The following is a 16038-nucleotide window of genomic DNA, read 5'->3' as shown; positions in this document are numbered from 1 at the left end:
TCTAATCTTGTACACTTCATGATCTCAAGAATTTCATCTTTTTATTTGCTTACACAGTTTCTTTGGACTGGTACTGTAAAACTGCAAAACTTCTGGTTTGTTTTGTTTTTTTTACAACTTTTCTGCAGCCACATCCATATTGTCTTATTTGCTGGATTATTTGGGGTATAATTCAGGATTTCTGCATGTGGCCTGCATTACATGAGGCATTCAATAAAACTGAAAGACAAATTCAAAACTGATAAAAAGAAATGCTCTTTCTGACAGTGCATAATTAACCCATGGCACTTGGTATCTCTGAGGCTAAAAGTTCAGTAGGATTCAAAAAGAGGTTGGACATTTAGTTAGATAATGAGAACATCCAGAGTTACATTAGATAGGATAGGATAATAACTTTTTTAAAAAGAAAAGTAAATGATACAAGCCCTGATGTTTCTGGGCATAAGCCAACCACTAATTGATGGGGGTTAGGAAGAAATTTCCTCTTTGGGGAAATTATTTCACAGTAGTCTACTTTCCTCTTAAATACCTCATGTGGACACTGTTACTGACAGGATACTGGGCTAGATGGGCCACTGGTCTGATCCAGTATGGCAAGTCTTCTCTTGCTTATGTAGCAATGGGTGGATGGCATAGATAGATATTTCTTTGAAGTGAAGAGAAATTGAATTTTTTTCTTTTTATTAATGAAAACACTGGCTAAATCTCATCCATCTCTGATCACATAGGGGTTCCCTGTAATATATGCTCTAGTAGCAATAATGCCAGACTAGAATACATGTAAACACAGAAAATTTACTAAATGTCTTCTCCAAAATAGAACCTACTACCAGAAAATGGCTATTATGATATAATCCAAATTTGTTCAGACTTTTTTTTAACATTTACTAATAGCACAACTCTGCAAATTGATTTTTGTTGTTCTTTTAAGTGGACACAGGACAGGTTTAATATATTTTTGTTGTTATCTAATATTACAGTTGCTAACTATAAAACAGAATAACATCAATTTTGTCATGCTCTTCTCTTAGACGCCAGAGGAATTGGAAGATATATCGGACCTTGAAGAAGACTATGATGCACACAGTCGTACCAGTGTTCAAACTGAAGGGAAAACTGACAGGGTATGTATCAGACTAGTTTAATTAAAAAGCAGTTTGAAGAAGGTAAAAAAAACCCAAACCCTAACCTGTTCCTATTGCTGTTCCTGTGAAGCAATTTTGAGTCAGACAGTGAATCATCAAAATGTTGTTGCCCTCTTAATAGATTTCTGAAAATATGCATGGGATGTAGAACTGAAATATATATGTATTGAAGTGACAAAGACAGACCTGATTAAGTTGTACATATTCTGTGAAGATTTAAACCAGCCAGGCAACTTCTTACACATAAACACATACCTATGTAGACTTCAACTTGCTAAAGTTTAATACTCTTTGAGTTTGCCTAACCAAGGTTAGGTTAACCGTGTATCTTGACATTCAGGTTTTATTTGTGCTTTAAGTTTGTGATGCGCTATATCCAAAAAATGACTTCTGTATAATACAAAAACAGCCCAGCAGCACAAAAAGGACTTGGTTAGAAGCTTAGCTGCAGCAATGTGTGCGTAATGGGATAACTTACTCCTTTCTCGGGAAGTACTTTGACAACTAATATAATACTATTATAACAGAAATAATAAATAGATCTAGTAAAAATAGTTGTGAAACTTTTCCTTAATTTAAAAATGTATTTTCACAAGAAAATTTACATTTTCCTGCAATGTTTTTATTTTTTGTTTTTGATAATCAAAAATATTTAGCCTTTTTATAAACAGAACAAATCAGTTAACATTTTGAATGAAAACAAAAAATATTGCATTTTATTTTCCACCAAATTTTAAATACATTGTTTTTGACCAGCTTTAATTGTAAATGAATAACTTATAAAATAACTTAAAAAATAAACTTTTGGGGCAGCATGCGGTCAAGTCAAGCTCTTTAACATGATAATTCAGGATTAGATTTACTCTCATATTCACGAGTAGTCCAACTGTAAGTGTATCACAATATAGTCATAAAGAGTTAATCAGAGTTGTCAGATAAATTTACTAGGAGTTGTTTGAATTAATCCAGGGATAGTGGATAACTGACTAAAAATCTAACTTTAAAAATTATAAAACTATTGTTAATCTGGGAAAGTATTTACTAGGCCTGTGGTGAAGAAAGTTAAACTGACAATTTTTAAAAAATAATTGCAGTGTTATTGGATGTATTTTCTCTTTCTAAGTAGAATACCAGTGCCTAATAAGTGGTAATATTTTGCCTAGGTCTCATTGAGAGAACTGGGTAAAGTTAGAGAAAAAGCTTTTCAGGAAAATACATGTGAAATTTTTGGCCAGTTTGTTCAATGTGATTTCACTCCCCTTGAAATATTGATTTTTCCTTTTAGTAAAATTTTAGGATATTGAACTTTTCTTTTCTTTTCTTTTCTTGAGTGAAGCAAGGGAAAACTCATCCCCTTAACACAAATGTGCATAGCACTTGAGTTAGAGTTCCATCCAGGCAAACCCCCAAGCCACACTTTCTGTCTGGATCTAAAGGCCTCTTCAGTTTCTGTTTGGTGCCAAGGCACTAGGGAGTGACTTCAGTTCCCATCACCAGGGTCTTCAGCCTCAACAATCTCTGCTTTTTAACTGACCAAGGCTAATATCAGTTTGACCAAATCCTTTATCAGGACAGCAGCATGCAATATTATGAAGCCCTTGGCAAATCATTACACGGTGCCCTCCATCTAAATAGTATGGTTTTGCTTGTTTTTTTGAAACATTGCAGGACCAAAATGACTTAATTCCCCCAGGTTCAGTTATCTGATAATTAATTATCAATTGATTCTTAAAGCAATGTGAGAAATGTAAGTACTGTGTGAAAGATTATCTCCTACAAAGTTATTACTCAATAAATACAGTTGACAAGTAAAATATAACAGCTGCCCTTTTCAATCTAAATTATACCTAGAAATTGTTACCACATTTCCTCCCTATTACAAGCTAAAAAATCCTTTTGGCCTAACTCTGTTAATAGGAAGATTTTGGTATCTTCATAAGTAAAAAGTCATTTAAAAAAAAAGAACCTGTCATAAGTTTAATTTTGCCAGAAGCAACACAGAATCTTGAAAACCTAATGACAAGAATTCAGGGCTGATTGCCAATAACTTTCTTCTGTAATTTTAAGTGCTTCTGCTAATAGTGGCTTTAATGTTTAATACAGAGCACAATAATCCCTGTCAAGAACAATGATTCATCAACAGAACCACATTTCCCTGCATAATTCATATGTTCTCATAATTTCAGGAAAGGAAGGTACTGGCGTTATTAGATGGCTCAGGGCATTAGCAATGTGATATGTAGCCTTTTGTCTTCAGGATTAAAATCTAGCCCAGGCTTGGCGTTTTTAAGGGGTGCTATTATGTGGCAGCTGTTCAGTTTCCTGTGCAAAATGAGTTTGGTGACCTCAATCTGATTCTTTGCGGCTGGATACCTGCCTACATCATAAACAGTACAAAAGTTGTCACTTACTGGAATCCATCTTGGCGAGCTCAGCAGTTGAAAGAATGGGCAATGATGGCATGGAAGCTGAACTAACATCTCACTCCTGAAGTAAGTCTCCTCCAGGACAGGGTTGAATCATGTTGGCAGGGCAGTATAAGGGAGACTAAATAGAGTGTGCTTAATTAAAAAGTAATATGTAAGATGATGCAAGAATGGAATCAGTAATTGGGTCTATGTTGGTGTAATGAACACACGGGGACATGAAGGAGGTTCAAGTTAAAATACTGTGATGCTTACTTATTTTAAACTTTCTGCTATTGCTTTTCTTTCCCCTCCCCTCATCATTTAAACCAAATTTCAGTGGAATACTCATTAGGGTTGGTCTTTTTTTTTTTCAATTTAAGTTATTTTATTAAGAAACAGTATTTTGTCAATGATGACATTTTTGGCTTTTTCATTTTCTATTAAATTTCAAAATGAAATTAAAAAATGGGGAAACTCCTACTTTCTCTCCATTTGTATTCCCTCTACGCCCACAATGGAAAAAGTGGAAAAAGCTTAAAAGAGAGAGGGAAAAAATACTTTCCCTCATTTATTTATTTTGTCCAACTGGAAACGGGAGGGGGGGAGCGTGTGGAGTTAGAGAAAGGGGAAAGAAACCCCAAAATTACTAAACAATTTTATTCAGAGCAAATATGTTTGTTAAAAAAAGGGAAAAAATAACAATTCCCAAACTCAGTGAAAGCTGTTCAATTCCATTATTGTTTATTATTTTATTATTATTATTTGGTGTTGAATCCTTCCCCCACCATTTTTTTTAATACTCTAATATTCAAATACTTTTTTACGCTCCAGTAATTACCAGCAAAATGAATTCAGAATGTACCAATCTCTGGAGTATCTTCACACCCATCTTCTGGGATTGTCAAAATATTCAGTTTTGTTCCAACATGCAAAGCACTTTTGACACAGAGTTTTAAAGGAAATTAAATTATTACATGTTGAGAGAGATTCCATCAATGTAAAAAGACCCCCCCAAAGAGATATTTAAGATGATATTGCAGGAAGCAGAAAAACTGAATATGCTTACAAAGGGAAAAGTTCTTCATTATGATGTGACTAAAAATACACAAGAAATGAATACATCACAGCATAAGTCAGACTGAATCTTTCTGGTAACTTCCTCTATTCTTGTACACCCTGCTAAAATGGTTCAACTTGCCACGTTCCTTGTAATACTGTCCTAGTGTGGGGCACTTCTTTTTTCCTGCTCTTGCTAGCTCCTACATTAAATGCATCTCACTATGGATATGGACACCTGACCACCTGGGGGTGTTGTGCCTCCTGTGACTTTTATCCTTTCTCTTGAGGCTTCTGCTGCACGCCACATGTCTAAGCATCTGTCTAATGCAAGATCACCTTCCTGGAACAGCTGCTCCTGTAGGTGATGAGCCTAACTGCTGCAGACTATCCTGTCCCAAATTAAGGAGTCTGTCAAGTCCCCAAAATTACATGTAGCAGTCAGTATGCCTTAGGAGTCTGACTCCTCCCCTTTGGATTGGTCTGTAATGAAAAATTTGTTTCATTCCATAGTTTCATTCCACTTTGGGATGCAATAGGTTCCCAGGTCTCCTAGGACTGCTGTGAGGCTTGAGGCAGCGGTGAGCTACATAGTGGTGCCATGTTTTGAGTAAAGTAAAATAACAGTTTTACTTTCCAGCTGCTGCTGTTCTCCTGTGTAGCCAAGCTGTGTACAGCTCGAACTCCTCCTTCCACCAGGTCCATTGCTGGGCTGGGATTGTGCCTGCAAAGTCCCCCGGGGAGGCTACAGAACAAGTTGCATTGCTCATGCCGTCAGCTCCTGAATTTAAAAGAACTCAAAGCTCAGATTCTGCCACCATATTTCATTAGCAAAGAGTGAAGCTAACTGCATGTTAGGTTGAACAAGGGGAACTTTATTAAAAGCTGTGTGCTGCTCTGTCCATGTTGCTTCCAGCCTAACTCCCCATGTTCTGGGTCCCCTTAGTGCCTAGTCAATAACCATCCTGCCACTCTTGACTCTAGTTACACTGATGGAGATACACTCTGTGCATTTTTTTTCTATGAATTCTTGAATTTTCAGATTTCTATGTAGTATCTCTGTCAAAAAACCTTATGGCTGTACACATACTAGAAAAAATAAGACTTTTAATTGAGAGATAGTGGACAGAACTTTTGTCATCTGTTATAATAGCAGTCCCTTGCCACACTGTGTACTATCCTCAAAAAATATTCACTAGAGTCTTGCATATAAAACACGTCTGTGTTCAGGGCCAGTGCAACCATTTAGGCGACCTGGGATTTGCGGGGCGCCATTTTCTTCGGCAGTGACCACGGCGGCTGGATCTTCGGCTGCCCCAGTCGCCGCCGGCATTTAGGCGGAGGGAGGTGGAACAGAGGAGCGCGGGGAGGGCCACCTGCAGCAAGTAAGGGGGCGGGTGGCACGCAGGGGAACTCCCAGCCCCAGCTCACCCCTGCCCCACCTCCTCCCCAAGCACGCTGTGGCTGTTTCACTTCTCCCGCCTCCCAGGCTTGCGACGCCAATCAGCTTAGGCTTTGAAGTTACCCAAATATCACAAATATACAGGCTAACCAATATATTTAACTGAATTCAATTTTTTAAAAAAGCTTTCTTTTGTAAAAGAACAAAAATGTGAACAAGATGGTTCCCCATCACCTCCCTCAACTTTCTAACACGTTATCTTTCTACTGTAGTGAAGAAGTTTGCAACTATTTGTGCTTGTTATGGAAGTAATAAAAACTTCTTTTCACTTGTTGGACAAAATAAATCTACACTTACATCACAGCAGACTTTCTATTTAAATCTTTATTTCACATTTACCTTTACATTATCTATCTCGATGCAAAATCATAGCACACTTAAAAAGCTGTGGATGTAATTTTGTGTTTTGTGTCTACATGTTTTCAGTGCAGTATTAGAGAACTTAAAGATAAATCAAGGTCAGCATTTTATGATTTTCCTTGGCCACTTTGTTCCAATGGATGACTTGTCATATTCCACCTGGAAAATGTTACTGTGAATACACAAGCAAAACATCATATATCACGGTTCTATTAAAATCTCCTCTTTTTTATGGTTGCCAAACACGGCTCTCTGTTCCTAGACATATTAAAACTGTGGGCTGGGAGTGTTAGTTAGACTTCTCCATCAGCCGATAGAAGATAAGAGATATGACAGTAACATATTTGCTATGTCAAATGGACAGTACTCTCCTGCTTTTGAGTCCTTTTTCCTCTTTACCCTTGCTCTCCTTTCTTTCCATTTAATTTCTGGCATTATTTTAAGCTAGAAGAGCTCCCCAGGCACAAGCAAACAGCAAGTTCCTCAGCTAAAAAGATCCTATCACAATTTGATCTGCTTGTATATTTGGTCAGTTTCATGCTTTTTTACATTTTAAAACAAACATGGAAAATACTACACAAAATTGTCAGTTACACTATCTAATGTGGTGCCTTTAATTACACCGTGGTTATGCTTTGTGAAACCTATAATTGCTAGTAATTTATATAACTAGGAAATTAACTGTGTGACAGAGTAATTGCAGTGTAAATAAAACCTACTTAATGTATGTGGATTCCAAAAATACATGAATTACTTATAAAACCAAAAGGATAATATAAGTAATTCAGTCACCTTCTTAACCTTCCAGTTATATGAATTAGTGGTAATTTGTTATAAACAAGAATAACCACAGTGTAATTATATTGTAATTGCAGTGTAACCACAGTTTTGTAATAACTGTCACTATATTATAAGATAGATCCATTACTTTAATGTGAGTGACTATGCAATAGCTAAGCCGCATCATTCACTTTGAGAGAAGGGAAGGTTAGTAGTGGGATGAAAGGGATCCATGGAGGCCAAAGTTCTGCAAGGATTCTTGGACCTCAGAGTATCTGTGTAGAGTGTCTGTCCTGCTGCTTGCTTTCCAGTAACACCTCCAGGACAACATTCTTTTCTTTTAATTATTTTTATAATATCAGTCTAAGAACCACTTGTTTTTTCATCCGACGATGATATTGAGTTAGATCCTGGGCTGCAGCTGAAGGAATGCTTGGTACAGCTTAGGAAGGTGATGCAAAATTGGCTTCAAGCCTGCTTTTTGTATCCATAAGCCTTGGGCCATCCTGGCATTAGTCCAGTCACCTAAAGGCTTCTCCAGTTTTGCTGACTTCCAATGGTTCTGAGAAACCTTTATGGCAGTCAGGGATCAGAACAGGACCAGGCTGGACATGCCCCTCTGCACTTGTCACAGGCACGGGAGGGAGCACTGGAGCACCTATGGTGTGTCTCATCTACCCTTTTAATAGCTGAATTCGTACTTAGAAGTGCTTTGTGCCAGTGGAGCAATGTAAAATGGCCTGCATGCACCAGAGTATCCAGATCATTGATTTGAGTTTTTGACTGGCTGTGATAAGAGAATTTCAGGGTAATTTTTTCAAGAATTCTGTGTCTCTGAGTCCTATGCAAAAACCTTACCCAGAAATAATGTAAAATAAATTATTTTGCAATGGGTTTGGCCTGCAAGACTCCAACACACCGTTTTGGTAATGATGTTTTCAGTATGCATGGGACTATTTGGTCCTTCACTGTTTTCAGCTGATTCCGTACAAATATCATTCACATCCAGGCCAGCCAGCCTGCAGAAGTCATATTGTTTTCTTTAAAATTAGTGTTTGAGTTATTTTAATCCTGAATGGAAGGATAACTCATACAACTATCTTTCTCTTATCAGGTATAAAATGGTTTTTATACCTGATAAACATGCATACTGTATCCCATGACTGGAGTATTTTCCTATTGTGGCTATAATGTAGACCTGGCTTTTTGGCTTAAAAATATTTAAGAAAGCAAAGGGTTATAAGTGAGAGCATGGTGAGAGTACCACCATTATCTTTTGGAGATAATCTAATTTCTGATCTGAATATGGTATTTAAAAATGATTTCCATGACACTTTGAGTCAATGTATCGTTTAAAATAATGGCTTAATTGACAGTACAGAAATTTTTGTTTTGACTTGTAGTTAAGGCGTTTCCAATTCTATGGAATAGACATCAGGGAAAATCCCTGAGTGGTCAAGAACTCCAATGCCTGGCTACCTTATATGATTTGTGAGCAGCAAGGCTCTGTGCTAGTGAGAATGATGGATAGTAACTGCCTTCCGTATCTATTGCCAGTTAGGGATGCAAGCATCTGAGTCATTAGCTTTAGAACCGAGGAATTCTCTAAATGTCTCCGTCCATGGAAACTATTTCGTACTGAATTCAATTTATTTGGCTGAAGTTGGATAGAATAACCAGAATTCAAGATTGGAGAAAGCCTGCTTTCTGTTCCAGCTAAACTAATCTGCACAATTTTAAATAGCTGTAGATTTCTTTTCAGTTTACTGGTAACTGAACCACGTCTGCATTTGTGTTTCCTTCAATCTGACAGCAGTAGTTAAAATTATTCATATTTAGTTGATGTGAGTTGTCTTAAATTTTCTGATGGAAATGAAATGCAGTATTTCCAGATAAGGAAAAAAAATCACTTGGTGCTGCAATCCATAGCAGTTTATGGATTTTTCTGGTACTACAGACTGCAGATCTTGCAGCAAATATTCATCATTTATCAGATTAATGACTTTTAAATTAAAATGTATTTTGAATAATATGAGTGGGGAGCACATTTTCAGTATTTTTGTGAGTCCCCCATAAGTAAGGTAACTTTTCACCTTACATATTTTTAACAAATTCCATAGATGTTAATTTTCAGGTGACAGTGGACACATTTGGAATGTTTCCACTGGCTTGAAATTCAGGGGAAGAGTGGGGGGAATAGCACTATGCCACTACTTCCCCCTCCTTCCGGAGATGGGAAGAGGGTGGATCCTTGGCTTTAGCACTTCCTAATGCTCCAGTGAGCATAGCTGAGTCAGCAGGGCAGGGGAGGTCATCTACTTCTGATACAGACTCATGGTAGGTCACTTTTTCTGTGAAGCAAGGTGGAACCAGTGGTCACATTGTGACTCTGAGTTACAGTCAGTTCCCTGCTGTGCTCCTGGGCCATTCAATTACATGGTGCATTTTACTTGGGGCAGATTGCTAACTGACAATCTTGCTCATAAAGGGGAGTAGCCCTTAAAAGCTTCTACCTGTCAACATTCTACGTTACCAGGAGATATTAAAAATACATTCATGCAATCAAATGAAGATCTATTTTAATGAAACAATTATAGGAGTGGCAGTCTCTCTCACAGGATGCGTCAATAGCAGTTATGTTGGGCAATTCAAGCAATCTAAGAATACCTTTTCCAGAGCATTCTCTAAAAGGAGTTTATGATATATTTCTGGGTGTGGTGATGGCGGCAGGACATACATTAATATCCCTTCAGGAACAAAGGAAACCTTTAAAGATTTAAAGGTTTAAATATATAAACTGCTCAGAATTTTCCATAATGTAAAAGTTAAATATAGGATCATGTGGAATCAACATAGATCCCTTGTGATTAGACTCAATGGCCCAGATATAAAAACATACCCCAACACCTTCCCCATCCTACAAGAAAAACCCTACTGGGCTAAAACTGCTACCTGGGTTCCCTCACAACATTTAGCCCCCTTTTCTGTTTGCAAATTGTCAGCAAACGGTGATTTGTACATATTTATTCCCAATTTGTAGCTAGTTAAATCTTTGTGTGGAACACTTCTAGTCAATGGATTTAGGGTTGCCAACACTCCAGATTTGTCCAGGAGTCTCCAGGAATTAAAGATTAATCTTTATTCCAAAATTATGTCATGTGATGAAACCTCCAGGAATACGTCCAACAAAAACTGGCACTCCTAAATGGATTGTTTGTGAACTGCTCACTCTGGCCCCTGTCCTGCAGTCAAGTATATGATGGTTATTCCTGTGCCCAGCCAGAGCCTCAAGATTGTTCATTTGAGTGTGCGATATTTGTGATTTGCTGCTCAAGGCATTTGTTTGGTCACTTAAGTCACATGCTAGTGTCTGGTTTTTTAAAAATCCTGATTGGATGAATCAATTTTTCTAAATAGGATAAGAGCCTAAACGAATTACACCTCTACCCTGATATAACGCCACCTAATATAACATGAATTCGGATATAATGCGGTAAAGCAGCGCTCCAGGGGGGTAGGGCTGTGCGCTCTGGTGGATCAAAGCAAGTTAGATATAACGCGGTTTCACCTAGAATGTGGTAAAGTTTTTTGGCTCCCAAGGACAGCATTATATTGGGGTAGAGGTGTATCGGATCGCAGTTCTTAAGATGAAGGTGGGAGAGCATTTTAGAGAGAGAGAGAAATGGCAGGTGGCAAGCCAGGGTGGAGAAGTTTAGAACATTTAAACCTTTTCTTTTACTCTTTTCAGCAAGAAAGAGCATTACATTTTGCGGTGTGTATGTATCCCTTATTTAAAAAGACTGGACTCCTTCATGATTTTAGAAGAAATACATATAAGTCATATTCATTAGTGGCTTTTTATTCAGTTTTTCTCTTGTCACATTCACACTCCGTAATTGCATTTGTATGTACTTGCACAATCCTATTTGCAAATAGGTGCAGTCAGCTCTCTTTTTGTATTTTTTTATTTGATTGTCTCAGTGCCTAAGCTCTCTAGCTACAGAGGTAACATGGGCAACCATGGTATATTCCCCATCTCTAGTATAACATTATTACATCTAAGAATTTTGTGACATTCTGAGGGCCTTCGACAGTTGCCCTGAGGTTCATCAGCAGAGATGACTCTAATATTAGCCAGTTCATTCCACTGATCTTTCTACTGGAGAAAAATATGAACTCTCTGCGTGGTATGATCAGGAAAATGATAAAAGAGGTCTAGAACTGCCCTCAAAAGTCCTGTGTGTTGCCTCAGATGAATACATACTCAAGAACATTATACTTTTGGCTTTCTTTGGTTTATGCACCCAGGATTTAATGATGGCATTGCCTCTTACCTCCTGAGGCAGATAAAGATATTAACAAATGGGAGCACAAGCTTATCGGCTTGGTGGCTGTGTGCATTTGGCAGGTGCCTGATCCAAACCTGCTACAAACATTCTCTTGGAAAAGGATGTGGCAGATCACATTGTGGAGCGTGAGTGTTCCTTTTGGGACAGTCTGGAGTACTTTGGGCTTGTCCTCATTGTCTCTAAACTCCAAGTGGATTCATCCAATGTTAGGACCACAAAGAGAATGGATGAGAGAGAGTATGATATTGGTCACAATAGTCGACAAGTGGGCCAGGCAGCATGTCAAAATTATTTCTCTTTACCCACTGGTTTTTGTTGTTGTTGGGCTTGATTATATTACAATTATTTTTATCTGCATCTTTGTATGCATATATAATGGACAAAGGGGTGGGTGGGAGAATCTCCATTTTCAGATTCATGTCTTCATCCTTCATTTCTTTTGCTGCAAGTGGAAAATTACTTTGTATTCCCTTGAGCCTCTGTACTTTGCTGTGGAGAAGACCAACATACTTGCCTAAGTTACTAGACCATACGGGGACTGAAGCTAAGCAGAAAAGAGCTCCTGGAGCAACTGGCAACTATGACTTCCACTCTCTGTGATGATGATACTTTTCTGCCGCTGCTCTAAGTTTATGAGAGAATCCTGTAATATGGTTTGTGGCTTCTGATCAGTTTATGTAGCAATGTATGATGAGGATGACAATGTTTTTCTTGCTACTTGCAGGGCTCTAGATTTGAGTTGCTGGGCCTTGCTTTGTATAAAAGGATGTCCCCACATCTTTCAAAAACTAATAACTGAAACAAAGCCTACAAGAGCAAAGAGAGTTAATTTGGTCAGATGAGTATTCCTGACCTATCTTGTCATTGCTTGAATTCAGGGCACAGTACATACATACAGTAGCATATGCACATATTCTCTCTCAGGGGGAGGAATAGGTCAGTGATTTGAGCATTGGCCTGCTAAACCTAGGGTTGTGAGTTTAATCCTTGCGGGGGCCATTTAGGGATCTGGGGCAAAAATCTGTCAGGGGATTGGTCCCCCTTTGAGCAGGGGGTTGAACTAACTGACCTCCTGAGTTCCCTTCCAACCCTGATATTCTATGATTCTCTCACAGTGAGGAGAAATTCTGGTGGGAAGAACCAAGTTGAGAAATGCTGGTCTCCTTTCCCCCCCCAATGAAATCAGTATAGTATAGGGTAAAAGCACAGAAAAGACCAGATTTTATGCAGAGGAGACCAGATTTCACAGTCCATGACACATTTTTCATGGCTGTGAATTTGGTAGGGCCTTATATATTAGTGTTCAGGATGCTTTTATGTTTGAATATTCTGGTGAAGAAAAAATCATTTGCATAAAAGTTTGCAGAAAAAAATGAGTAAAAAGGGCCACAAATTATGGCAAAGCAGAATAGTGGGCTTTATTTACAAGAATGATTAGCAATTTGTTTCTGCATTCACCCAGATCACCTTCATAGTCAAGAAGATATCAGCATCTTCAGAGTTCTGCATATGTGGTGTGTTTTTTTTTTTACTATTATTCTCAGAGGGTACAATAATTAATATTTTAGTCCTTTTAGATGTAGCTTGCCCTCAGAGTCTTATTCTTTGAGCTGATTGGAGATTCTGATATGCTTATCATCATGACTTTCTTAAGGGAGATGAGAACTGACCATAGAATGAAGGTTGACTTTTCCCATTGTTAGAATCCCCACAGAAAAGTTCCAAAGACAATTGATAAATACCATTAAAAAATAAGAGGGGTAATTTTTGGTTAGAAGGTGAGTATTGGAGATGGACTTGAACTTCAAAGCATGAATTTGATCTAGATCTACTCAAAATTCAAGAGTATTACATTTCCAAATTTCATTTCAGAGAGTTCTAGAGATAAGGCCCACTTATGAAATTGAAAGGTGCTCAGATTGGAGGTGTTGGTTCAAGCCCATGTATATTTAAAATATATATTTAATGTCCAGTGATTTTGCCAAAAAGAAATTACTCTTAGACACAGACAGATGTTTTGCAAATCAAATTATCTTATGTTTCAGGCTAAGATGACTCAACTGCCAGAGGCTGAAAAAGAAAAGATAGCTGAGCAAGTGGCTGACTTCAAGAAAGTCAAAAGTAAGCTTGATGCAGAGATTGAAATATGGGATGATACCAGCAATGACATCATTGTTTTGGCTAAGAGGATGTGTGTGATTATGATGGAGATGACAGACTTCACAAGGTAATTATGCAGAAAATGATCTTCAATATTTATAAGTGTTAGAGGCAGTTGTCACATTGGTAAAATGAGAAATACTAGAGTTTACAATGGCAGGTGACAAAATCTTTGTAAAACTGATTGGCAAAGCTAATATAATTGAGGTTTAAAGAATTAGATGTGAAAAGCTGAAACACCAGAAGGGATGTTCAAAGTTTTGCACTCTGTTTATCCTTGAAAGAAAAAACATGATGCTTATCTCTGTCCTCATTTTGATTTATTTTTCCCACATTTTGCTCAGGGACGTTGATCCAGTTGATCCTCTTAGCATTTTAACTTCTTTTCTTTCTTGCTTTCTTTCAGTGAAAGGAATAAACCGACCTAAACTAATTTAAGTTCTCTAGTTAGGAAATATCTCACTTTAAACTGTGAATATAAGATTTACACATCTATTACTTTTGCAGCATTTACCATAGCATGCTGTCAAACATGCAGTACACAGCAGACATGCATAAAACATGTACTGTACATTGCAAATGACCAGGAGTGGCTCTAGCTTTTTTGCCGCTCCAAGCACGGCAGGCAGGCTGCCCCCAGTCCTGTGGATTCAGTGGCTTGCCTGCGGGAGGACCGCCGGTCCCGTGGCTTCGGCATACCCGCCACCAAATTGCCGCTGCATCCGCGGTACCGGCGGACTTCCCGCAGGCAAGCCACCGAAGGCTGCCTGACTGCTGCCCTCGCAGGGACTGGCAGGCCGCCCCCTGCGGCTTGCCGCCCCAGGCACGCGCTTGCTGTGCTGGTGCCTGGAGCCATCGCTGCAAATGACAAGCAAGTAGAAACTTGGACTGATGCAAATCCAGCTTCACATTTCTTTTGATTGCTTATATTGAGTTACCTTACCTCTTTGCAGTATATGTTATCCTGTATTATACAGTATAAAAACATTCTGCTGTATTGCAGACAGTTTTAAAGGTAGGCATTTATCTCTGGTGGTGGTCACACTATTACACAGGACTGGCTCCAGGCACCAGCCAAGGAAGCTTGTGCTTGGGGCGGCAGATTCTAGGGGCTGGCATTCCATCCAATCCATGCTGCCCTTTTTTTTTTGCTTTCCTTCTGGGTCCAGCCGTCCTGCACCCAGGGTTTGGGGTTTTTTTTTGCTTTGCCTACGGGTCCGGCCGCCCTGCACCCAGGGTTTGGGGTTTTTTTTTGCTTTGCCTCCGGGTCCGGCCGCCCTACACCCAGGGTTTGGGGTTTTTTTTTGCTTTGTCTCTGGGTCCGGCCGCCCTGCGCCCTTTTAAAAAAAATTTTTTGCTTGGTACGGCAAAAAAGTCAGAGCCAGCCCTGCTACTACATGCAACAATCTCAGTTTTAGGAATCTATTCTGTGTTGCATTGAATATACGTATATTAACATTCATTAGGCACAATGATATCAAGGGGAGGTGTTGTTCATTATGTGCGTTTATTAATAAAATATGTGTGGATATGTCAAATGTTCCACCATTCCTCCTGGGAACTTCATGCCCTATATGGGTGAATACCATCAGATACCACTGGGTTCCTGTAAGGCAAGGGGAAAATTAAAGGTACTGGGGCTAGATCCTTACCTGATGTAACTTGATTTAGTTCCATTGGGGTCAACAAAGCTGAACGAATTTACACCAGCTGAGGATCTGGCCCCAACTTGTTCCTGTGGAAAGATGGTTTCTATATTTCCTCATGCCAGCACTTCTCAAATTATTCATAATTTGAAATTCCTGAAACCCAATGCATTTTAACTTTATTATATGAGCATATCTTGCACAATGATATTTTACACCTCTATAAAATAAAAAGAGGAACTGTAAAGATGGAGATATGTCATACACTTTCACAATTAAAAACTGTCATTCTGCATCTCTCTCACCAAAATACCTGAATTAATGGATTTAGAAATAGGCTCCATTAATCTATTCCCAATTTCTCTATGTGGCTCTCATTGATTTCAATGTGAGCCACGCTTGTGTATTCAACATCAGATTTTGCTCTGTTGATGCTTATTCCCATAAAAACCACTGCCACTGAAAATGGGTTGGGGCATAAAACACAGAAAGATAACATTACAGTCTGAAAGGATTGCAGTTCAATAACTGGAAACAAAATTTTTAGTGGAAAAAATAATTTTCTTTACTTACAGGCCCTGCAACTACAGTACTGGATCAGAAATCACTTGTATTCCAGAAAAAAAGAACAGGAGTACTTGTGGCACCTTAGAGACTAACAAATTTATTTCA

General features: G+C 38.5%; 1 protein-coding gene across 3 annotated transcripts in view; it reads left to right on the top strand.

Moving 5' to 3' along the window:
* CTNNA3 (catenin alpha 3) overlaps window positions 1-16038 on the top strand; it is a 967088-nt gene that overhangs the window by 855000 nt on the left and 96050 nt on the right. For all 3 annotated transcript variants that reach the window (XM_045025624.1, XM_045025625.1, XM_045025626.1), the window contains 2 exons: window positions 1032-1124; window positions 13606-13787. In XM_045025624.1, the coding sequence (XP_044881559.1) occupies window positions 1032-1124; window positions 13606-13787 (275 nt within the window). The remainder of the gene's footprint in view (window positions 1-1031; window positions 1125-13605; window positions 13788-16038) is intronic.

This window comes from Mauremys mutica, chromosome 7 (assembly GCF_020497125.1).
Source record: "Mauremys mutica isolate MM-2020 ecotype Southern chromosome 7, ASM2049712v1, whole genome shotgun sequence".
Lineage (NCBI taxonomy): Eukaryota > Metazoa > Chordata > Testudines > Geoemydidae > Mauremys > Mauremys mutica.
This window is presented reverse-complemented; position numbering and strand designations above follow the sequence as displayed.